General features: G+C 34.8%; 1 protein-coding gene across 1 annotated transcript in view; it reads right to left on the bottom strand.

The window, feature by feature from the left end:
- Nucleotides 1-25378, bottom strand: part of Crybg3 (crystallin beta-gamma domain containing 3) — a 92586-nt gene that overhangs the window by 45611 nt on the left and 21597 nt on the right. The window contains exons 4-12 of the mRNA XM_019210799.2: nt 17092-23254; nt 15791-15835; nt 15455-15570; nt 14369-14516; nt 9537-9673; nt 8232-8346; nt 6863-6898; nt 2408-2541; nt 163-289 (exon numbers count right to left, since the gene is read on the bottom strand). Coding sequence (XP_019066344.2) covers nt 163-289; nt 2408-2541; nt 6863-6898; nt 8232-8346; nt 9537-9673; nt 14369-14516; nt 15455-15570; nt 15791-15835; nt 17092-23254 — 7021 coding nt within the window. The remainder of the gene's footprint in view (nt 1-162; nt 290-2407; nt 2542-6862; nt 6899-8231; nt 8347-9536; nt 9674-14368; nt 14517-15454; nt 15571-15790; nt 15836-17091; nt 23255-25378) is intronic.

Genomic DNA, 25378 nt, shown 5'->3' with positions numbered 1-25378 from the left:
TAAAAAATAAAAAATTAATATTCTATAATAATCATGCAGTTAAGAAAACCAGGTAATTCATGTTCAGGTCAGTTCAGTGTTCTCAGTATGCTGAGATCATGTCCAATTTTCATGAAAAGATAAAATAGGGGTAGAAAATTATGGTTAAGGAAGATAACTCACAGCTTGTAAGTATCGGAAAGACAATATGGGGCCATTTAATGCCCCACAATCATTACTGTCTTCAAAGTCTCCTTCTTCAAGCAGGAACTGCTGTCCTTTAAAATGCTCTTTTTCATAGGCAACCCACCTAGAATTACAGAAGACATTTCATTGAGCCAATAATAAAACTAGTCAAGAAAGCAAATGAGAGAAAAATTATTATAAAGCACAATTATCTCAATATTGTAAAAAGCAACACACCTACTTTATTTCCATCTACAAAAACAAACAGTATATGGTTCACAGACCAATAATTTTTACAGTTTGGAGGCTTTCCCAACAAAAGGTTAATTGTAGAATTACAAAAGAGCAAGCTCATTAAATATTTATGGCATGACTCCTTCCCACATCAAGATGATCACAGAAGATTTTGCAAAGTAAATGTAATAAAAACACACAGAGCCAATGAGAAAACTTAACAAACTCACAGAGATCCAAAGATAATCACTCTTATTTTCTGATTAAGCCCTTCTGGAACTGTAGAATGATTACTACCTTAAACATTCACTAAGGATTTAAGTCAAAGGAACCTCTTACCAGGCTGAAGCTCAAAAGAACCCAAAAAAACAAAACACAATATAGGAGGGTTTACCAAAGAAGAATCAGAAAATGTAACTGAGCTAGCACTATCCCTGGTGCCCTTATATGTATACAAAGACCTTTTCTGTAAATGCTGATGGGTGGAAAATGTTGGTCCCACCATGTTATCAGTGGGGATCATGGGAATAGGATCCACTATCACAGAGTACTTTCCAGGGACACAAGTTTCCTGACCTCTAATCTAAAAGCATCAGTAAGGATACCTATAAACATCTTAATTGTTAAGCTCCTTTGTGAAACTTGACATTTTATTGGGTAATCTACAGTATCCACAGCATATGGGCATAGATGGTTCATAAAACATGTTGACCTGCTTAAACAGGCCTTTAGTTGGACTGTGCAATTAGGGTGGAACTCCCCACCCACCAAACCAGTAGGAAGACAACTACACTAAACTCTAGGGTTAGGGACTTCTTAATTCAGGGACTTGACAAAACAAAGCCTATGAGGGCTACCTACTGTTCTTTTCTCCACTCCTACTGTAATTGTGAAGATCAAGATAAATTCCAAAAAGGGGCCGGGGATTTAGCTCAGTGGTTCGGTGGCCTGCCTTGCAAGTGCAAGGACCCAAGTTCAATCCCCCGTACCACCCCCCAAATAAATTAAAAAAAATAAAATAAAATAAATTCCAAAAAATTATTTTTACGGAGCACAAAGTAACACTACCCTATCAGCATCATTAATTTCTTCTTGCTTTGTAATAAGTATATTATGGTAGGGTACAGGATGGGATGTCCACATGTATTGTAATAAACCTATATGCCTATTTATATGTCTTAATACATCTGCAATACATGAAGAGACTACATTCTTAAACTATTATGTAAAAATAAATTGCACAGAAAACTTCCAAATTCTAAGTTTTCTTTTATTATAATATGGCTATTCAAAATACGCTTTTAATTATATTAGAATGGGAAGAAAATTAAAAAGTATAGAAGACTAGGGTTAAAGGATGAATTAGTATTAGTAAATCTATTACCTACACAGCTCAGAAATCTCTCTAGTCTGACTTAGTTTTATCAGACTAAATTTTGAACAGCACTGGACTGACAAAATCAAGTAAGTTTTGCAGTCGTATGCATAGTTTTATGTGCCAGCCAGGAAATGAACATAACACATCCTAGTCTGATCTCAGTATTCTAGTATTTCTGCTCTAGTAACTGCTTACTGAGACTGAGATGGTCATTATAGAGGTTACACTTGCTTTTATACCCAGGGGTTCTTAAAGGGCTTTCTTAAGAACAATGAAGGGATATCGGTGTCAGAACCATCCAGACTATTCCTTTGATGAGAGAGGGCTCACTGCTTAAGGCCACAGCACATACAAACAAGGCTATTATTCATGTTTATAACTTGCAAAAAATAATTTATCTTACAATTCTTACTTTCTGTACTATACATAATGCTGTGTTTTAGATTAAAGGTAAAATATAGTTACTATCACAAAATCTTTAGTACCAACAAGAGTTCATAGAAACTCTTAGTAATATTTTATTTCCAATCTTACAAAAGGGATGTAAATTTTAGATTAAGGCTGGCTTCATCTATGATAATCTTTAAAAGTCTAACTGCTGAAGTCAAATATTGAAAGTAAGATACTCACACTCCACCAATGACACGAATTGATCCAATTCCATGAAAGTCCTCATTATTTTTTAAAAAATTTGGTACAGAATCTATATGTTCACTAAACTCTTTGGCCTGACCATGGAAGTGAGGCTTTTCATAAATAATAACCTAAAAATATGAAAAAAATTTAATATGCTTATATTTTAGAATAGATTCATAGCAATATACTTAGTTGACACTAAAGCTACAACATTATAGAGAACACTGTTATTTTTTCATTAATATATTCTTACAATATAACACTGTCAGATATTCACAAGGAATTAAGGGGTCTTTATAATTATAAAGGTAAAATATCTTAACATGCCTTTCTCCTATTAATATACCAGGGTATGATTATATTGTTTTGGTCACCTAAATCCTAGGATGGTCTCTTATAACTGATCTTTGCATTATTTTTTATACATTTACTCCTATGTTCTGAAGTTACTATAAATCTACCTCAGATCTATCAAATTTCCCTTACAAAAAATAAAAACTCTCTAAAGACTGCTGAGCATAACAAACATCAATTGAGCTCTAAAATCATAATACAACACTAACTGCTTCTTCGGTCATGTTTCATTGAGAAAAAAATAGATACACATATTTTTAATTTAAACACAAAGCCTCCTAAAAATAAGAACTGACTGAAAAAATTATGAGTTTTGTTCACTGGATATTTGACTCAAACTACAATGTAATGAGTGTAACACAAAACAAATTTACTGTATTCCACTTATTTCAAATTTGGCTTGGTACAACAGTTCTCTTAAACTATTATGCAGTTCTTCTCAAGAAGCTGCTCCAAGGCTGGGATTTAGCTCAGTGGTTCTCTGGCCTGCCTTGCAAGCACAAGGACCCAAGTTCAATCCCCGGTACCAAAAAAAAAAAAAAAAGAAGCTGCCCCAAATATATGGCAGTGAGAACATTGATAAGAGTTTTAATCTGTCCATACTTTATCACTTAATCCTATTTATGGCTAATGGAATGATTTACCCACAACTGACAACCCAACATCTTGGTGAATAAGACTACATGATTAAATACACTAAAGCAAAAAGACACTGTTTTCTTATTTCTAAAAGCTAATAACATTATACAGACTGAAAAATATTAAATACCGATCTTACTATTTTCACAGGGCTATATGTGAAGTGTTAAAATTTTGTGTTTAATACATGTTACATGAGACAACAACATTTAAACTAAGTAAAAAATAGTATGTAAGCCATTATGTCATCACTGTTAATACATAACAATTTGTAAATTGTGACTATTTGTAATAACCAATCAATTTATGTACATGTACAATCTATCATACTACAAATTCCCAAAGAAGACCAAGCCTATCACACTTGAAGTTCTGACTGACCAGACTAGGAAACTGAGATAGGAGGCACTCAGGGACTGTTACAGCTAATTCTGCAAAAGTTTGCACCTTTGGATACATTTTCAAATTACTTGGGAAGTTTTAAAACTTTTTGTCCATACCCTAGATCAAAACAGAATGGAGGCCACACTTGAGCAATTTTAAAAAATACACACGATTCCAAAACACAAAGTATAATAGATACACTCAAACAGTTTAAAAAGACTCCACCTATGTGACTGATAAAATGGCAATTGATTCTTATAAACCAACCCAAAAATGAGAGGGTTGGAGACTTATGTCTGGTTTGGGAGAAGAGGATGAATGAATTCCTATTTCCATACCTGCCTGTGTGTGGCTAGAGGTGCCATTCTTAAATATAAGGAAAAGGGCTACCTACATCTTGGCTCACTGAACCAATTTTCTTCCTGTCTCTCTTTACATACATTCCATAATTGTATTTCTTCCTTTTCCTCAAATGTGCTTGGTCCTTGCACCAGTGTTACCCTGAGTTCCCTGCCTCTATTTTTCTCTCCAGGCATTTATACTTACAAACTAACATAAACGTGATAGGAAATATGTAATCCTCATTGGCCTTGATCTAATTCCTGAGCATGATTCCTAACTACTGGCTAGGTATCACCATTCAAATATCAAGCTACTATTAAACACCACCTCCCCCAAATCAAATCTATCACTTTGCCACAGGGAGGCCCTTGGATCTGGGGGAGTTGACAGTATATTGTTTCCATCTTTTTATCCTGACCCAAATGCCATTCATAGACCTTAGGAAATATTATCTCAGTTACTTCCCAACATGTAGCTCAGTATTATTATACATCCAGGTAACTATTTTATTCTAATAATTCAAAATGCCATACTAAGATGGACATTGTTACAAAGAAAATGTTATCAAGACCGTCATGCTAAAATACTATGTGTGGCTCTTAATCTCAAGTTTCTATAATATATAACTGTTGTCAACATTCTGCAGGGATTAAACTACTAGAACAACCACGGTTGCTAAGAAATAACAGCCTCCTAACTATGTTTTATGTTTCAAAGTGCTTAATGTTCAGACAAAATTATAATTAAGCTCATCGCTCCTACTGCACTACTAATGATCCTCTCTTCTGGGTGTTCAACAACTAAAGTTTGGAGACCAAAACTAGACAGGTAATTGGGTTATGAGGACAGACAATATTTTGGCTTTGGCCCCTCGAGGTCTACAAAAGGTAGGACACAAGGAACCTTTCCTACAGGATCCTACATCTTTGGTAAGGCACTAAATCTCGTGAGTAGGGAGATTGCTGGGCACCAGAGGACAAATACTCTGTGTGCCAAAGGAGGATCACCATGAGGGAAAAGTCTCCCATGCTTTCATTGGAAGCAACATGGACAAGCAAGGCTGTGACCCATCCTGATGGCTGACACTGAGAGAGGAATTGAGAGGCTCTATGCATAGCTCCAAAATAATGCCTGAAGAGACTTAACTGACCTTGATATATAGCAAGAGGTTCATGTTGATTGATACAGGTCTCACTTTCACTTGGTCTTAAACACCCAATAGAAAAGAATAACCAAAAGAGGTATAAAATAATGCCATAGTGATAAAGCTAGATATAAAAAGGGGCTCCAGTCACTGACCCCTTCTGGGAGTTTCCAACTCTACTAGTAGGTGACTATGGATATGGATCATTAGGAAAAAACTATGGTAAAATCTGTAAGAGCTCAGCTAGAGTTTTATATTTCTTAACAAAATTTATTCTTCAAATTGTCTATCTTAAAGCTTAAACTACAGAGCCTTATGACAAAGTACAAGACTTACAGATAACCTCTATTAATGAAAGAATCTAAGACCAGCAGGTTCAATCACTATTTCAATTTCTAAGTGTGGCTTTCTCCCCTACCTGCCCTTTCATTCTAGTGTGCTCCTGCTTAGATTATGCATACTCTAATTTCTTACAAGTTTTATTTATTCTTGCCTAGATGCTACCGAACTCCAAGTGGGTGGTCATGCAAATGAAACCAATGACAAATGTGCTAGACTTCTTTTACTGGGATCCACTGTATCGACCTTGTAAACAGCTCATAACTGCTAAACTGTACAAAATGACTTCTATGTCAGATTCTGAAGTCCCCTGTAGTCCCCTGTACCTTCTCCCTGTCCTGTTGGCTATATTCATAGCAATCCTGACCTCATAATTTGGCCCATGCATTCTTAACTGTTTTTTTGGCTTTGTTTCCTCCAGACTTAAAAGCTATGCAGCTACCAAGATGATAATGCCAGGTGCCTACAGAAGGCCTTGAGATCCTCTGTAGAGTAACTCTTAACTGCTGATCTCTATGACCCTCTTCAGCTGGAAGTAGCCAGAGCTGTCTTTGCCCTTTGCCCCCTCACAACAGTTAGGGGTACTTCTTCAGAGGGGGGAATATTGCAGATAGGTAAGTTAATTAGATATCTTGTAGTCAATTAGATGGGGCCACCCTCAAGGAGCCAACATGGAGGACAATTAAGACACATTCATTGAAAGCCAGAATTGTAAAAGAAGAGAAACCACTATATCTTTGTGCTTCTCTGGGGGGATAATAGCAGTAATTGATATTCTAAATAGTTTTCAATCATCTGGGTGGGGGGGCCAAGGTCTTAATCCAGCCTTTCCAGGAAATATCCCTGATCCCCACCCTTACTGAAAATCCTTATATGCTTGCTATGTGACTTTCTCCCCAATTTGACCCCCATTTAATCAATATTATCTGGGTGACTGTACTTGTAATCTTATTGGTTGGTCATGGTTTTGCCCCACCTCATGCCCACCTTGTAATTTTCCATTATGTCTTACAGTTTTGTCTTACTTTGTACCTGCCTCACCACATGTCTTTGCTGTATAAAACATCTTTGAAAATTAGGGCGAGTGGGCAATCCAGTTTCCAGTCACCCTTCTGTCTCTCTTAGACAGAAGCTTTCTCTCCCTCAATAAATTTTTCATACTCTTAAAATAATAATAATAGTTCAAAATGCTTAAAAATTGGTATTCACTCTTTGTAGCATACTATAAAAGTTGGTTCAAGACTTACCTTTAAATTCATAGGCATTTCCACTTTTAGTCCACCCTAATGATGACAAGATACTTTAATATTAAGTGTGTAAACATTTGAAGTACTTCATAGTAACTAAGTGCCATATGTACATTAAGTAAAATCTAACTAAGTATATCTAATTGACTACATACATAAGTCAAACTTAAATTACAAGTAAATTTTTCTTTTTAGAAAGGCTCTTGCTATATAGGTTCAGGTGTCCTTAAACTCACTATGTAGTTCAGGCTGGCCTCAAACTTGTGGCAATACTTCTGCCACAGTCACCAGAGTGCTGGGATTATAGGTGTGTACCAACATACCCAGATAGTTACAAGTAAATTTTAAATTTTAAAATAATTTTAAATTTTAAAATTTTAAATAATTTAAAATTTAAATTCTGTGATAAGTACAGAACTACAGTAGTCAAACCATTTAGCTGGGTTTATATCAATGTAGAGTGGCCAGTTTAAAAAGGTTCCAGATTAAAACTACAAGGAAGAAAACAGGTTTAGCTCTTGAATACATGTGGCCAATTAAAGATTTGATCCTACTGCATAATGCCTCAAACAAAAGAGTGTAATTTTTAGCTGATTTAGAAATCATATTTTATAGAATAGATTTCTAAGCTGATTTTTCAAACATCTCCTCTATAATTATTTGCAAGTTTCAAGTTAAAAAGAGCATTTAGTTATCCACACTTCCTCTTCCAAGTTCTATCAACACTTTTCAAAAATCATGTATCATGTCTTTTTAACATGAAGTTATACAATTTAAAACATAATCCCTTCCTCTCAAAATCCTTAGTTCTGTAACGTTCTTATATCAAATGCCACTCCATACTATGGTATTTCTTCTGTCCCGGTTCCTATTGTTTTAAAAGGCATAGAAGAGGCAAAATATTTTATTACACAGCCAACGTTTAGTTGAACAGTTTGCTACTCCGAAGAAATTTGCAATTAAAAGAATTAAATACTTCAGGCAGTTATTTAAATCTTTAAGGAAAGAAAACATTGACAGAATGCTCCATTTATTATTATTTATTATTAATGATGAGCTTATCATTCATTACTGAATTACTACAAGTAATTTTTTAATAAGCATCAACAAAACACATTCAAAACTTTACTAAATTATTAGAATTTTCAAAGAAAAATATTTATAAGAAAACTGCCGTGTTTTGTGATAAACTTGGCAAGACACAGAAAATTCAGATGGTCTCTACAATATAAACATAAAAACAATGTAAAAATAGTTAATTCAGAAGAAAACATTCATTTCCTGAGACACATGAACAATCATCAGAGTTATTTAATTCAGGATTCATGTATGCTAGGAAAAACACACACTTCTTTTTTAACTTACTCACCATTTGAAGTGGATGTAATGACTTTATTTCTGCTGCAGAAATCTCAAAGAGTCCATGGTCTTCCTCTAAAACTGTAGCTTGACCTTTAAAATTAATATCTGGATAGGCAAGCCAACTAAATAAGAAATAAATGTTGGTTAAGTATTAATAGTTTTGTCTGATTCTATAAGAATAAAAAGGGCTACCAAGAAGAAAAAATAAAAATTCCATTGTATCATACCAGTAAAACATATCCAAAAGGATTAGCCAAACAGCATATAACAAGAATTAACAAAATGTTTTCCAAGATATTGGATCTATCTATCAAATGCTGGGCATTACTTTTCTTAAATTTTATAACATCTAAAACAAGTAGTACTTTTAATTCAAGCAGAATAAAACTGAAAATTCAAAACCATTCTATCATGTCCCATTTTTAAAAAACTGTGACAGTGAGAGGTTGGGATTTGAATAGGCATTTTATTATTTGACCTACATTTTTAGAATCATTATTGCGTCTACTGGCTGCCTCAGGAACAGTATGGGAAATAAGATTCCCCAAAGAACCATACATCTCTGCTAAGTGTGATAATTACATACATTTCTCATGAATAGTGTCAATTTTGAAGTCTGCTCAAGAGTTTAATTAATGGTTGGAGGAGACAAACTTGTCCAACAGTGACCCCAGAATTGTACACCAACCATTATTGGAGCAGAAAAGCTATGAAAGAAGAGGATCCACTGAGCCAGGCATCCAGTGAGTTTTGTAATTTAAGCCCATATGGAAGTGAACTAAGAATGAACTCAGAGCTGTAGTCCTACAGATAAATTGGGAATCAGAGAGACTTAGTACCAAGTCAGTGCTGACCAGCTAATAGCCTGTGGCAAATCACTCATCCATAGCAAGAAGTAACACTGCATGCTTTCAAGAGAAGAGGACTAATAAGCAAAAAAGGGATATGTGACTTACAATGGGAAGGCACTAGCACTTAAGACACCCTTGAAACAGTTCAGGCTCCAGAATTTTAGGCCAGAAACATGCTTTTATATCTCAATTCCAAAATGTGTGGGATGAAAAGTCAGTCAATTCATCTATCAAGAACTATGTCTTAGGATTCTATACATGTTCCTGTGAGTCACATATCAAAGACTTAATTGGATCCACTGAAAGAATCTATAAACCATGTCTTTCTTGGATAACCACGAGCATCAATGAAATTAATTGACTAACACTTCAGCAATATGTATGTTACCTACTGAAATATGAAAGCATCAGTTAATGGAGATAGCCATCAATCACTATAATAAAGAGAAACTGATACATACACTCCTGATTTCACAGTGAAGGACACAGATTTGGAGATGTTCAGTTCTTCCAAATTGGGAACTGCTCTTTGTATGTACACAGGACAACATGCTGGGTTAGTCTGTGGGTGAAGCTCTATCTCTGGAATGCTGCAATTCTGAAAAAAAGAATAATCTGACTTTGAAATCGTCTAGTGACACAGAGGCTAGTATTCTCAGCATCCTGGACATACAGTTACAATTACTCTCATTGTTCAACTAAATTTCTGCACAAAAACAACATAAAGGATATACTGTTGCTCCTTAATCAGTTTAAAAATCAGGTTTTTTAACAAGTCATGTTAACACGAAAATTATACATATTATTGATGGAAAATTTATTGTCCCCATTTTTTCCAGCTTTGTTCTTTAAATACTTATTCCATTAGCAATGTTCCATGTTACCAAAGGATTTGAGTGCCAAAGGTCTGTAAGCCTTCCTTTTTGGACACACGACAAAGCCACAAGGGAGGAAGGGAGTTAAATAAATGCTGATCTCATGGGGGCCATAAAAATAAATAATAGAGTTACTAACCCTTCAGTGTGTTTACCTAATTTACACTGACAAAAGAAGTAGGAATTAGAGGTGAGGATAAAGGAAATCTGTTTTCCTACTTGTAGGACTCAACTTTCTTTAGTGTAAGTTGGTTTGATGAAGAAAGGTATTACGAAGTTTGACCCTACTCTATCACAGTCTTAATATTAGGCAGTCACTGTTACCATGTTCTGTCAAATCTTCCTTTACAATTTCACTTTTGAATCACCAAACTTAAATAAGGGTCTTACTCACAATTACCAGTCAAGCACAAGCTACTCTTTATACAGCTTAGAACACCTCTTTCCTTGTGACACTTCCTGGCTCAAGATCTGATCACATCAAATACTTACTTCTGTTTCCTTTCACACTCATTTCCCACACCTCTGCAGTCTGAACTGGCCACCATGCTATCTCTACTCCCACCCTGGCCTCTGTAAGCTTACACATGTTTCTATCACCTCATCTAAAGAAGTTTTAACTAAAACAACAACAACAAAAACCAAATAAATCTTATTTTTCCTTAGGAAATTAAACATTACAATTATTTTCCCTTTCTCTGAAATTAGATATCCTTCTATGAAAATATACTATCTCAGTTCTCATGAGAGTTTAATTATATTACTCAAGTTTCAGTACCATAATTCTCACCTGACATTTAGAAATTAAAATAAACACACTTTAATGAAATAGTTAAATGAAATAACAGAGGTAGGCTGTATGAGAAATTGAACATTTAATTATTATAAATTTTGTAATTTTAAAACTGTATTTTAAAAAATTCTTTAATCTTTCCCCCAAGTGAGGTCTATCGCTCTCATAAATATGTGAAGCTATTTAGGATGCTAATTAGAATATGAACACACTCCTCACTGTTCACATAGAATTCATGAAGAACCTCAAACTCAAATTTTACTAGAAAATGAAGTCACAATTATCTTTGCAAAGTGATGTTGGTTAAGCCAAAAACTGATGCTAAATATAAACAGACCATTAAAATAATAGCAGCACACACTTGTATATTATTATGCTCTATACACTATCCTACTTCTCTTTAAAAATACATAAAATTAAGTCAATCTATATGTCTTATTTTCAGAATATTAGTTATAAAATGAAATATACTAAAAAAGGATAACTTAAAATCTCCTTTAAAATATAGCAGTAGGGCTGGGGGTTCTGCTGCCTGCCTTGCAAGCACAAGGACCTAAGTTTGATCCCTGGTACCAAAAAACAAACAAACAAACAAACAAAAAATCAGTGTATTTTTTTTTTTGAGGTTTCATTTCAAAAATAGCCAGAAATGTCTAGAACAGTCACCTGTCAATTTTTAGTGGTCTTTTGTATGCTATTAATAATAGTGTCCTAGTAACATTATGTCAAATACTGCCATATTAATGTTCCCCCAGGGATCTGAGATACAGTAACAGAATATATAACTAAGTGTCTCACACAAACAAATTTCCTCTGTATTGTATTATACAAACAATGTTTGGGTGGTGTACTTTAAAAGGGAAAAAGCTAAGAGGCATTCATGTCTACAATACAGAAGGAAACAGCATGGCAGTAAAAGCATAATGACAGCTTAAGAACGAATATAAACAAAAATAAGAAGGTAAACGTTGTCAACTCTCTTCACCAGGAGCCTAATTTTTACTCTAGCTGATTGACAAAGATTTTACTAAGTTCTGTCTTCATGGTAGCTACTCACAGAAATAGACAGTCAAACACTAGTAACTGAGGGAATGTTATAATAACCTAGCAACAATAAACAGTTTACTGGCCTCCTCCCAGACTCTTCTAGTCATGCTATACTTTCCAAATACAGTATACTGCTGAAATTCATAAGCTTGGGCCATTCTAATACTTAGTACAAAAGGAGACAAAGTCATAGAAGAGAAACAGAGTTGAACACAATTCGAGTAACCAAACAGTAGGAAAATCTACTTATTTCCATCTTAAGTCTTTGATCTAACAGTACACATCTGTCTTCTTGGCTCAGTAGTGTGGGTACAACCTGAGTAATTTCTTTTCATAAGAAAAGTATCATTAAATACACAGTAAAACAGTGATTTAAAATTCTCAATTACTCTAACATGAGAAAAGAAAGCACTTGAGTCAAGAGTTGCCGCATTGTCAACCCCATTTCCAGTTACTTTCACTAGGAGTTTAGGGGGCAAAGATGAACCTTGAGTGGAATCTAAAATTTCTAAAAACTGAGGGTATTTTCTACAGCTGTTCATAGCCAAGTTACAACATCATGATGATATCATATTTAAAGGATGTTAGAGTTTTAACTACTCATATGACAGCAACTAAAACTCAGACGTAACACAAAGTTGGCTCAGCTTAGGTAGGCGTGGGAATGGCAACAGCAAAATGAAAATGAAGCTACTGAAGATAGAATTTTGACATGGTTGGAGAAAGGGAAACAGTGTGATGCCAGATACTTTCTTTATGGAATACTGAAAACAATGCTAATATCTTTTCTGTTTAATGCTTAATAGTTTTATTTTCCTTCCTCACTAAAAGTTGTTAGCCTGCTCAAGACATATGAGCACTAACACTGTGACTGAAAAACAAAATGACTAAGAACAAATAACGGCAGAAAGAAAAAAAATCCAAGTGTGATTTTTTTCTTATAATATATTCTAAGCAGACAGTGGCTGTACAAATCTTCCCTTTTCTACCATCACCAGATTAAATTTGATTTGATTCTTTTTTTTTATTTGATTCTTATATGATTTTAGAGGGGCTGGGAGAGTGGCTAATTGTCAAATATTACTGTTTTCCCACTGTTTATCATAGTACCTGATATTCACAGATGAACAAAAGCACAAGTTATACAAATCCCAGAAGATCCCATCTACAAACTATTAATTTCAATGAATTTCTAGTGAGTCAGCCAATTAGGTGAGTACTCAAATGCTCTTCACAGAACTGAAGTCACAGAAAATCTTTTAGTAGTAGATATTGCCCTCTCTGCTTTAGCTATTTTCATTTCCTTGCAGTACCAGAGCCATCGATAAGTCCTCCTTATGTGACAAAGATGGACCTGCAGGAAGTCCCTCACATTTCCCACACTAACTCCCATTTATTTCTTCAAGATTCTGATCAGGTGCCACCTCCTCCAAGTGAGGTGCCACTTTCTAAGAGGTGAGGTGCCTCTTCCCTGTGTGCCCTTAAGGCCATGTGGAGCACTACCCTAGTCCTATGGTCAGGTGACTCAGCTGTTTCTATCCAGACTTGGAGTAAGAGATCTTATCTCGCTTGTATTGCTACTCTCTGCACATTGCCATATCAAGTTCAAAGGCAGACACAAATATTTGTTTGATATACATTTCTTTACAGTTTTGACTCATAAAATACATGTATGCAGGTATGATTTTATGATAACATGAGTTTTTCTGTGTGGTACCTCTAATTTTTCTGCATGATTTTTCTATAACTACTAATAGTAAACAACATCAATGAAATCATGATAGGGTTCACCTCCATTTATATTTTTTAAAATATATTACGGTATCTTGAAAAATGTATGTATGCAGGACTGTCACATGAATGACTACAGCATATCATATATTATGTTACTGCTGAAGGAAATGTTAAGAATACATGAGAACATGAGAGGATATTCTGTCTTTATCTGAGATCTACCCTTATCAATAATTTACTCCTCCTCTAAAACACTATAGAACCTTTCACAAAATGTTTTATTATATTGGAGATCTTCAACAGCAGGTGTTAAATAGGAAATAACAAAAGCAATACCTTAGCATCCTCTCCTAATCCTTCCTTCTCTAATGTACCCTAATACACTAATATATACACAAACACACATGTACACTTACAGCTATACCAAATAGTAGTAATCAAAACTAGAAAAAAGATACACTTGGAAATATTAGCTTTTTATATCAAGATTTCGGATAGTATACTACTAATATCACAAAAGTGTATACATAGCACATCATGTGCCGTTTTATGGGTCACATAAATTCAAAAATTTAAAATTACTATTCACTCCAATATTTTATATGTATAAATTTTAAAAATCATCAATATGATAATAAAGATTAATGAAATTGGTACAAATACTAGAAACTATTTCTAAGTACTACTAGGCCACATTACAGCTTTACTACATGAGAAAATTTTTAAAAAATAGGCAAACAAAAAGTAGTTCATTGGTAGTGCCTACAAAGCTCTGGATTCAATCCATACTACCACAACAAAAACCAAGAAAAAAAAAGAGGAAAGAAATTAATAATTTTTTTACCTTTAGGACTCGTTTGATAGAACCCAATACAAAGATACTTTGTGGGTGCTTTCTGCTATAAAGAATCCAGTCACGATTTAACACCTTCTCTCCTTCTTCTAACACACATTTCTGGCCTTGGAAATATGGTTTCTCATATAAAATCCAACTAAACAAATATAAGGGCTATAATCAGTTATTTTAATTTTCTACGAAATGAAGCATAAGAAAAATAATAATTAGATCATCACAGTTCATTTTATCTACTTAAATTTTGTAAGCTGGGCTATCTTCCACTACTAGCCAATAATGCTATCTTTAAAACAATGATATAGGCTAACTTAAATACAGACAAATAGTATAAGTGAAAAAAGAATAAAAGTGCATACAACTTGGAAATAATACAATATTATGCCTATATCTATATTTATCATACCTGTAACTTTATGCATGTTATATACCCAAAGCTACACATTTATATTAAAATAGTTTAGTAATTCCTAACCACACTTCTACCCTAATTTTGTTTAATACATGTGAAGACAACACTATATTAAACTGCTTACAATATGAATACAGATCAGGGGCTAAACTAAACATTGTACAATGTACAAAGAAATTCTAATTTGAGCAATCCATGGTGCATAATAACAAGTGACATTTTCCCTTCCTTAATTTTTAGATGACACAAGGAATTCTTCTTTTCTTGAGCATGTCGGCTATACAAATGACTGTTTGGCCTTCACATTCCTTAGCATCCCACAAATTGTGAACTCATTTTCAAAGTTATACTTCATTCAACTGAAGCATTTAAATCTACTTGCCAAGGTTAGCCTGCTAACACTGCAGTTATAGAATGGCATGGATGATACAGATTGTATACATTATGTCTTGTGATTGCTGGCTGTAAGTACTAAAATAATCAGTCTGTTTTCTGCCATAGGAAATAAAAAGAATAAATTATAAAAAAACACTAATAATTATTCAAAATATTCTTTTAAAAAACTAGAAAAAAGGAAATAAGACTTTAATAAAAATATAAAAAGCATAAATGCAAGAAGACACTATTTTAGAAAATAAACTATAAAATTATAAGATATATCTCACCAGCCCCTTACAACTTTTATTAGTACTCCATTTGGAAAAGCCCATGCTGTAGCATCAGGAACATTACGGTAGATCTCTTGTTTATATTTACTTCTATGGAGATCATAGATAACCATCTGCAACATATAGTAGGTAGGCACAAAAATTTTAAGAATGCATTTAAAATTCCAAAATGTCCTAGAATGTATAAAAGCAAATATTAGTTCAAATGTTACATCTTTGAGTTAAAATAATTTTCTAAGTCAAACGAAAGTATTTATCTTAAATTCTCCAAACTTAAAAGTAAACTTATATTTCTGCTTTTCATCTGAGCTTACTTTAGAAAGTTATGCTTACCTTCCCAGGTCGTGGGTTACACCTCAACGTGCATTTGTCAATATTCTGAAATAACAGAAGTGGAAAACATAAGTTTTAAGAAACATCAGTGGAAACAGATATAGTTCACATTCATATCAGTCATAAATCCAGTTTACTGAGTAGACCATTATGAACAAAATGTTTCTCTAAAGGATAGAAGGCAAATATGCAGGAAGTAATATGGTATTGCTGCCCTCTAGAAGTGTGGATGCAGGGGAAATAGGTGATCACACCTGAATAATTTCTAAAGGAAAGACTAAGTTAAAAGCACAGGTTAAAAAGAAAATGACAGGTTATAAAAATGGAACTAGCATAGAGGTGAAGTGATAGAACAGGGAGGTTTAAAAAAGGCTTCTTGGAGGAAGTAGTAATGAGAGGATCTTATAAAATAGTACTTAAATGATTTTTTAAAAAGTGGCAGATTAGAATGGGGACACTACAGCCAAAATAGTCCAGGAAGAGAATCATCTTGAGAAAAAGTACAGTGGTAGGAAATACAGAGTGTACGGCCAGAGATTAGGAGGCAAAATTGGACCAACAAAACTCAAGGGCCTTTTAATCACAGTGAAGAGGTTCCATTTGATTTGGCAGGCAACAGATATCATGAAAGAAACATTATTTTAAATCTGATCATTTCTTCTAATTTGATTTTACCTCACAAGGAACTACTAGTGGGTATTCAAGTATTACTATTATTCGCTAGTAAGGATGTTTAAGGTCAAGACAAAAGCTTTGGAAATCTTCAAGAAAATTTCATGATCTTGGAAATTCCAGAAAGGAAGGTGTCATGCTCACCGAATATTCTACATTAAACATTTACATATTTCTAAACTAAAGAAAAATATAACTGAATTTCAAAATATTTTCCCATACTGTTTTCAACTCTGCTTCAAATTAGGCTGTTTATTGCCTTGCTTTGTACAAGAGGTCAAGCAAATATATGCAAATTATTCTCATGAGATACATAAACTAAATGGAAAGGGATAACTCTTACACATACAATATGTTTAAAAATTTGGAATAATATCACTTAATTTAGTTTGAAAAATATTAAAGATTGTGAAATAGCATGTTTCTCTGCTAAGCCTTTGAAAATTTCACTAAGCAATGTTGTTTTCTCGGTGTAATGATTAAGTTAAAGGATTATGATATATTTCAACCAAAGAATTTTTTTAAAACAAACTTTATACAACCCTACAACACTAATGTTTAGAGTAAGTTTTTAAATAATTTCATGACCCAAAGCTGTATTTCACTAGTTAATAATCAAAATAACTTACCTCTATATATGAGCTCAATCCACCCGGATTGTCTTGAACACGAAAATATTTAGACACTGGTTCCTGAAAAATCCCACCAAATTTGGCTTTTTCTGAGGAATAAGTCTGAGAAGTCTGCAAATACTGACGATAAACACTCTTTAAAGAAGAATGCAGTTTAGAGGTAAGGTCAGATTTTTGTAGCAATGAAGCCTTTTCTGGCCACAGACCAATTTGCAGACTGGAGGTAGTAGGTTCATTTGACATTGCATATGAATTCTTAGAAATTTCACTGCAATCCTGGTCATCATCATCCGGGTAAAATGTGATGGAAGGATCCGGCATATGGAAGGTAACATGCTCTCTCCTTTGAACTTTGAGACATGTAGGTAATGCTTCTTCCTCCTCTTCTTCAGCCACCTGTCTATCATCGTCATCAAAATTCATCTTTAAACGCTCTGATACTGACTGGAGAAGTGATAAGACAGAAGAGGATTGGTTTGTACTTTCTCTTGATTTTGTGGAGTCATGGTGACCAGGTGAGACCTCACTGGATAGAATATCCTCCTGTGAGCTGTCATCCTCATAAATGGGACTCAAAGCCATGGGATAAATTTTGTACCTTCTAGCCTCCACTGATAAGAACATTTCTGAACTGTCACTATCAAACGTCTCACTTAGTTTAGGATCTTTTTCAAAATGATGGACAAGGTCAGTTCTACTCTCAGATCTTTCACATGCCAGAACAGGCAAACTGTCAGAAGACATGTCAGGAAACAAGACAGACTGTATCCCTCTTATTTCTGAAGCAGCATACTTCTCCTCATCTTGAAGGGGCTCTTCATATAATATAGTAAAAGAAGAATTTTCTTGTTCTTCCTGAGAAACAAAGGCTAAATTAGATTCTTCCTTTCCATCGCTATAATCTCGATCTCTCCTTTTGTCATACACTGCAGAAACAGACATTATTTTGTTGAGCCTTACTTTTGTATCTTTTGGCTGAAAATCTGGCATTGCTAAGGCAGGGTAGCCCTCAAAATCTTTACTTAATGTAGGTGATTCATACCCCCTGAAGTGTGACGCAAGTCTGTCTGCATGCAATATCATGCCTTCCTTTATTTCAGTGAGCTCTTCCTCTATTACTCCAACACTCCCTTCAGCACACTCTTGGGGTACTTTTTTAGTTTCAAATACAGGAGGCATTGCCTTCACGTGTGTAATGGTCAATTCTAGTTCTGTTCCATGTGTTTTCTCAAAGTCTACCACTGTAGATAATACTTCATGTTTCCTAATATTTTCCTCAGAATCTTCTGCAGATGTTATTTCCATTCCTATATTACAAGGCATGGACACAAATGTTCCATTAGTCTCTTCGCCATCTCTCCTGCAAGTTTTGTCCATCTCTAAAGAGATAGGTGCTGCTCTTTTGTGTGTTTCTCTCACGTCTAATACAAAAGGTACCACAGCAGTATTCCTAACAACCTCTTCAGATTCCTTTTGGGAAGTAGTTCCCATTTCCAACACTGGACTCCCAATCTTTCCTGTAACCCCATTGGCATCTTTCTGGTAAATACCTATTACATCTAAAGTAACAGGTGCTAACTCAGTTTTTCCAAAATCTCTTTCAGAATTGGATGGGTAATTTTCTATTTCTAATCCAACTGGTGTCACCTCGGTCTTTGCAACACTCCCTTCATCATCCTTTTTGTAAATGTCTTCCATTTCTAATGTAACAGCTGTCACTTCAGTCTTTTCAGTAATTCCGTCAACATCTTTTTGGTAGATATTTTCTACTTCTGACATAGCAGATGCTGCTGCAGTGTTGCCAACAACCCCTTCAGCATGTTTTTGGTAATTATTTTCCAGTTCTACTATAGCAGGTGTCACTTCATTCTTTACAATATCCCCTTCAGCATCTTTTTGGTGGATATTCTTTATTTCTGACATAACAGGCATCACTTCAGTTTTCCCAAAATCCCCTTCAGTATCCTTCATCTGGTAAGCTTTTTCCATTCCTGAAGTGACAGGCAATCCCTCCAGTTTTTCGATATATTGCTCAGCTTCCATTTGGTATACTTCTTCCATTTTAAAAATGTGAGCTTCTGACTCAACTTTTGTAATATTCAATTCACCTTCCTTTTTACATGCTTTTGCCGAATCTAACATAGGAGGAACTATCTCATATTTGACAATGTTCAATTCTGCATTCCTTTTATTTGTTTTTCCCATTTCTAACATGGAAGGTATAAGATCAATTTTTCCTATATTCACTTCATTGTCCTTTTTGTGTACCTTCCCTATTTCTGACAGTGGAAGGGGTGTGTTTCTACTATGTCCTGACAAGCTTTTTTCAGATATACATACAAGACTATCAGACAAACTGCTTTTGGATGTACCAGGTGCATGGCTGTCATCATTCACAAACAAAGGCCACTTGAAATTTAACAGAAGAGTTGGTATATCATCTGTCCCAGTTTTGTGATTATCCGCATCCTCTATTCCTGTTATCTCTTTACTGTCCTTACTGACAAATAATTTTACCCTTTCATCTAACCTTTTATGGGACATATCTTCAGCTAGCAAAACAGCATCTGATTCCTGCAGATTGAGAGTATCAGATTGTCCAGCTCTTTTTCCAGAAATTGGGGATTTTTGGTACAGAACAATTTCTCTTCCTTTAGTTGACTCTGTGTCATTAACTAAGTCTTTACTTATGGACAAGAATCTATTCAATATTTTATTTTCATTAATTTCACATGTGCTTTGATTTACTGCCCTTTCTGATACCAAGAACTCCTGAACTTTATCATGTGGTACACTATCACTCTTCAGAATTTTTGAAGTGTTAGCCTGCGGTTCAGAATCTGAGGTATTACCAGTATCTTCAAAAGCATCAAATTTCAAAGTTTCTTGGGCTGAACAAATAACCTTATTGACTACCTCTCTAGCTTGATCTTCTAACAAACAAGATACATTCATTCTATCAGAATAAAAAAGCAGACTTGTCTCACCAACAGAAGGTGAAATACAGTCCTCCTGTTCAACTTCTGACATTTTTTCCATGCCCCGATCTTCCAAACAGTCTTTCTGTTTGATTCTCGTTAATGCCACTTCTGATGGGTTTTTCTCAGGGATGTCTTTTTTTCGGCTACTTGGATTCATAACACCATCTATGGCTGTATGCTTCGGGAAGGTACCAGCGGTTTGTTTGGATTTGAGTTCTTCCCTGACAGAATTAAAAACCTCCTCAATAAATGTATCAGCCTTCTTGAGTAAATCACTTTTGGGGTCCAAAACCTGGTCATGTGCTCTTCTCCTTGCTTCTGTGTGCTTAGCAGATGCTTCAGAACACTGTTGATTTGAGCTGTTAACTGACACTGAGGCTCCAGCAACTGCTTCCATCTCTGCTTCCATGGGTCTGTCAAACTGAGCAGTGTTTGAGCAATCAGGAAGTAATCTTCCAGTATGAACCCTAGCATTTTCCTGAAATGGAGTAATTTCTGTCCCTGTTGGGATAGGTGTCTGCAGATCCAAATAAGAGCTGTTAGGGTCCAGTGAGTGAGTTATAAAGGCACCTTCAAATATGGGATCTATAGAAACTTCCACAGAATCGAAATTTTTTGAAGTATAAGAATTTATAATCATGCTAACTTCCTCAGGGTGATGAAAGGGAGAAGATATACTATCAGTCCCACCACTAAGAAAATGAGCTTTATCTCTCTCCCTGTTAGATGAGGCTTTCCTTTGTGCTCTCAATTCAGAAGACACATTATGCAAGTCAGAATCCTCAAATGTAAACATATTACTTTTTAAATTGATATCGGAACCCAGAAAAGGTGAATTTACCCATGTGTTTTGGAACTTTGAAGAAAATTTAGTTAAGTTGAGCTCTGCGACTTCTGAGAGATTAGAACTCTTTTTAGACCCACAAATATCCAAAGAGTGATTAATCACACAAGGGTTGGCATCACAATTTTGTGCAATATTTCTAGTAACTTCCTCCTCTTGACCAGGAAGTAAAATCCCAGGTAGATTATTTTTGAGAAGAGAAAGAGGATCACCTAAGGCATCTGCTTCTGTTTCTTGTATATGTTGATATTTAAAGGCAGAAGACACCTCAGCCTGACAATTCTCTTCAACACCAGCATCTGAATGTCTCTCCTTATGCTCCATTAATTGAGAACTTTTGTCCTGTTTAAATTCTAAAGAAGTTAATTCTGATAAAATAGGTTTTGCTGGTTCATCTGTAATTTCTAACAGAGAAGAAATTTTACCCTGAGAAATGTCTTTGGGCTCCACTTGTGAAATAGATATCCCTGACAAGGATACAGATTTTCCTCTTCCATAATGTGAAACAAGAGGAATTGTTTTCTGACCAACAATTTCAGAGTTTGATAAAATTTTAGCAATGTTATCAGTTTTTGTTTCCAAAGAAAGACAATCAGATTTCTCTATCATTTTGTTATTCACTTTAGTGTTTGAAGGCACTGACTCTGCATTGTTACAGTCTTGGAATGAAATGTAGCTATTATCCTTAGGGAGGTTTCCAATCTCAAAGTTCAACAGGTCCATCCCAGTTAAGTGAATGCCACAGGTTTCAGGACCTAGAGGAAACTGGCATTTTTCACTATCAGGAAGAACTTCCTTGGATTCAAGAATTGTAGGTGCATGTTCAAGGTGAAAGGGAGAAGGAGAACTCTTCCTGTCTGAAGCTTCAATATTATTTGCCACATTTTCTTCTGGACACTTACCTAGCCAATGGGAAATATCAACAATGCTGGCATCTTCAGTTTCAATAGGCATAGAAGATTCTTCATTCTTTAAAACTGGTTGGTTCCACTTATTCAGCATGTTAATACCAAAAACAAAGGCAGAAGTTAAAGTATGAAAATTTGACTTTTTGCAGTCAAGACCAGAAGGTGTTTTATCATCAGGTGATATTCTGGCTTGCTGAAAATTCTCAGAGTGAAGAGGAGATTCTGAACTGTGATTTCTATTAAATTCAAGATTCAGGTCAGGTGCTATTTTATTTTCTAAGCATGCTACAATTGATGATTCACTCTTGAACTTTACAGAGGTGGTGTCATTTTGATTTGTTCTTGTAATACAAAGAGATTTGTCATGTGGCCCAAAATCAAGTTTTTTAGCTTCTGTTTCAAACGATTCATCACTATCTTTGAATAATGATTCAATTCTGTCTTCTGGAGTTATTATATGGCTTGGAATTCTGGATTCATCAGCGGAGGCACTTTCTGTTGCTTGCTTATTTTCTGTAATGGCCAGATTTTTCTGTGAGTTTTCAAGTTCTTCATTTACAAGTTCTGTGTCTGTCATAGCATGCCCCTGGAGAGCAATAGTGCTGATATCACTGGCAGCCTGAGTTGATGAGTTATCTATGGTTTGCTTGTCAGAACACTCATTCTCTGGTAACTGCAGATCTTCATGTGTAACTGATTTATTCAGACTTGACAAATTTGTAGTTTCCAGTTTGGTGGTAGCATTCTCACCAAGTTTACTGCAAGAGAAATCAAAAACACCAGGTCTCTGAAGCTCAGTGTGCTCTTTCCTTTGCACCAATGTCCTATCATTCATCACAGAGAAGTTTTCTCTCACCATATATTCTGTTGTAGTTTTCCTTTGAAATTCTGGACTACAATGAACTTTGCTACTCTTACTTCCAGTAAACATCGATGAATACACCAAATTTCTGCCAGTCTGAGAAACTGATATGCAACTTGAATGGTGCTGTGAGGCAGATTCTCCAACAGCATCACTAGAGTTAGTCACAGAAGAAGATGACTGACTTCTTTCAGGTGCTTTGGGATCATTTTTATTTAAAACATCCTTAAAAGAGGCAAAATTCTTCAGTTCTGGGTTGTATGACAGACAGCTTTCTGTGTTGAGATTTATTTTGCTATAACTACAGTCTTCTAATGGATCTCCAAGCAAACAGGCTTTCATGGATATGTCTGTGCTAGCTAATGACAATGGTGCTAACCCAGCCTCTGCTTCACTTCCAGGGCCAATGCATGTGTTTGTACTAGAGTCAGAACTTTCATTTTCTCTGTGTAAGGAATTCATAGTTTCCGATATGAGTTGCTGCTTTAAATATTTCCTAATTTGTCTGGGCCCTTGATATGTTGCATACGTTACTGAAGGCTTCTCTGGTTTATCATCAATTTGCCTGCAAAAAGAAACAGCATGAGAGTAACAAGAAATATAGTAAGCCACTATTAATTCCAGCAATTATAGTAAAGTATATCTTTCATATACCACTCTCCTTCACATGCTCATTTGAGGAAGAAATTCTAGAATGTTTTAAAATTATCTAGATTTGACTATCAGCATGTGAATGTCAAGGCAGCATGAATGATTGTGTTCCTTAGAACTATTCCTTCTTAACCTGCTTACATATCTCTGTAGCTGTGTGGATAACAGACAGAACATGGGAATGACAATTTCAATGCTTGAATTCTAGTCTTGATTTCAAAATATTTGAATAAAAAAAAAACACACTGAATTTGTTCCTCATACTGGTATCCCACAATTACAGACACACTATTATGATTTCTCTACCACTTCAGAGCATCACAGCAAGATTCTATTCTTTTATTTTTATATATGAATTTGAACAGAAATTTTTAGCACAATAGTTGAAGTTTTAAAGAAAAATATCTGGTAAGATGTCCAGCCCACAGTAAACAGGATATATTAACTCAATAACAGAATTGCTTTTACAATCTCTTGTTAACTTTTTTAAACATTCAACTAGTGTAATGAGTATTAAATTCCTTGGGTAAGTGCAGACATCACAAAGGATTTCTACAAAGAGTAGAGAACCAGCCCCAGCATGTCTTTCCTACTTCTGGGCGTTCTCATATAAGCCATGCTGTTTTGTAGCCCTGTGTAAACATCACTCCTTGTCCTTTCATTCTAGCGCCATAGAGAAACTGACCTTAATCTTAAACTGTAAGACTCAGCTCACAAACATTCCTCACACACCTATCCCTCTACTAAGATGGATTTTTAGTTTCTAATATATGGGTGCACAGAACACATTTACCATAATAAATTACAAAAATCTAAACAGTTATTTATTTTTTTTCCCCATGAGCCTGGTGACTATCTGAAGGAAGGCACTGTGTCTTAATCATCTTTGTATATTTAAATGTCTCAGATTTCAAGATTTGGAAAATGGTGTATGTTTAAAACCTTTCTATGAATTAATGACTATGTAAAGAATGAAACTGATAATCAATTTTAGGCTAATATCTTCATTCTTACAGGTGATATCAAAAGCATTTTAAATTAAAGTTACACTTTAAGGCCAGGGATATAGCCCAGCTCCTGCCCAGGAAGCACATGGTCCTTAGTTCAATCCCTGGTACAAGAAAGAAAGACAGAAAGACAGACAGACAGACAGACAGACAGACAGACAAAGAAAAAAAGAGAAAGAGAGAGGGAAAGAGAGGGAGAGAGAGGGAGAGAGAGGGAGGGAGGGAGAAGGGAGAGAGGGAGGGAGGGAAAGGAAGGAAGGAAAGAAAAGAAAAGAAAGTCACACTTTAATGTTCTCACTACAAAACTGAAGGTAGTAAGACTGAATATTCATTACTTGATTTTTTTCAGATTAAACATACCATTAACCAAGAAGTTACTACACTGCTCATGTGAATAAGAAACTCAATTATCAATATAAAAACATACATTTAATTCTCATTTTTAAACCAATGACATTAAAAATGCTAGACCTGGCTACATCATAAAACAAGGTAAGTCTCCTCTGACAAAAACTTCATCAACTCCAAAGTACTTTTTAAATATTTCTTGAATTTTAGCTGAAAAATTCATTTAAAACGATAATGCTAGTCCATAAAATCCTACCAAACCATTGTTGTAAAAAAACTGTTACATTCATTTTTTTTTTTTTTTTACTGTAAAAGTAAAGTAGCTAAAGAAGAAAAGAGAAAAGCTTTCCCTTGTGAAAGTGATTTAGCTGCTATATGAGTTTCTGGTTGATTAAAGAGTTAAGAAACATGAGTCAAAAATTGGATATGGTAACCTTCCTATAAAATATGTAAGAATGCAAAAAATACATATGGGTGAACTACAGTTATCAGGGAAATTACATATCAAAATACAAAGAGCATTCAGAAAATATAACAACCAGAATTAAGAAACCTTAAAAGCAAGAGATTTTTATCAATAGACTGAAAGTTTCTCATGTAAAGATCACTAATTCTGAAAAAATACTCAAAAAATGATTAAGATATGAAATAGAAATAATCTTTTTTTTTTTTTTTTTTTTGTT

This window comes from Fukomys damarensis, unplaced genomic scaffold (assembly GCF_012274545.1).
Source record: "Fukomys damarensis isolate Sample0158 unplaced genomic scaffold, DMR_v1.0_HiC HiC_scaffold_24, whole genome shotgun sequence".
NCBI classification, from domain to species: domain Eukaryota; kingdom Metazoa; phylum Chordata; class Mammalia; order Rodentia; family Bathyergidae; genus Fukomys; species Fukomys damarensis.
This window is presented reverse-complemented; position numbering and strand designations above follow the sequence as displayed.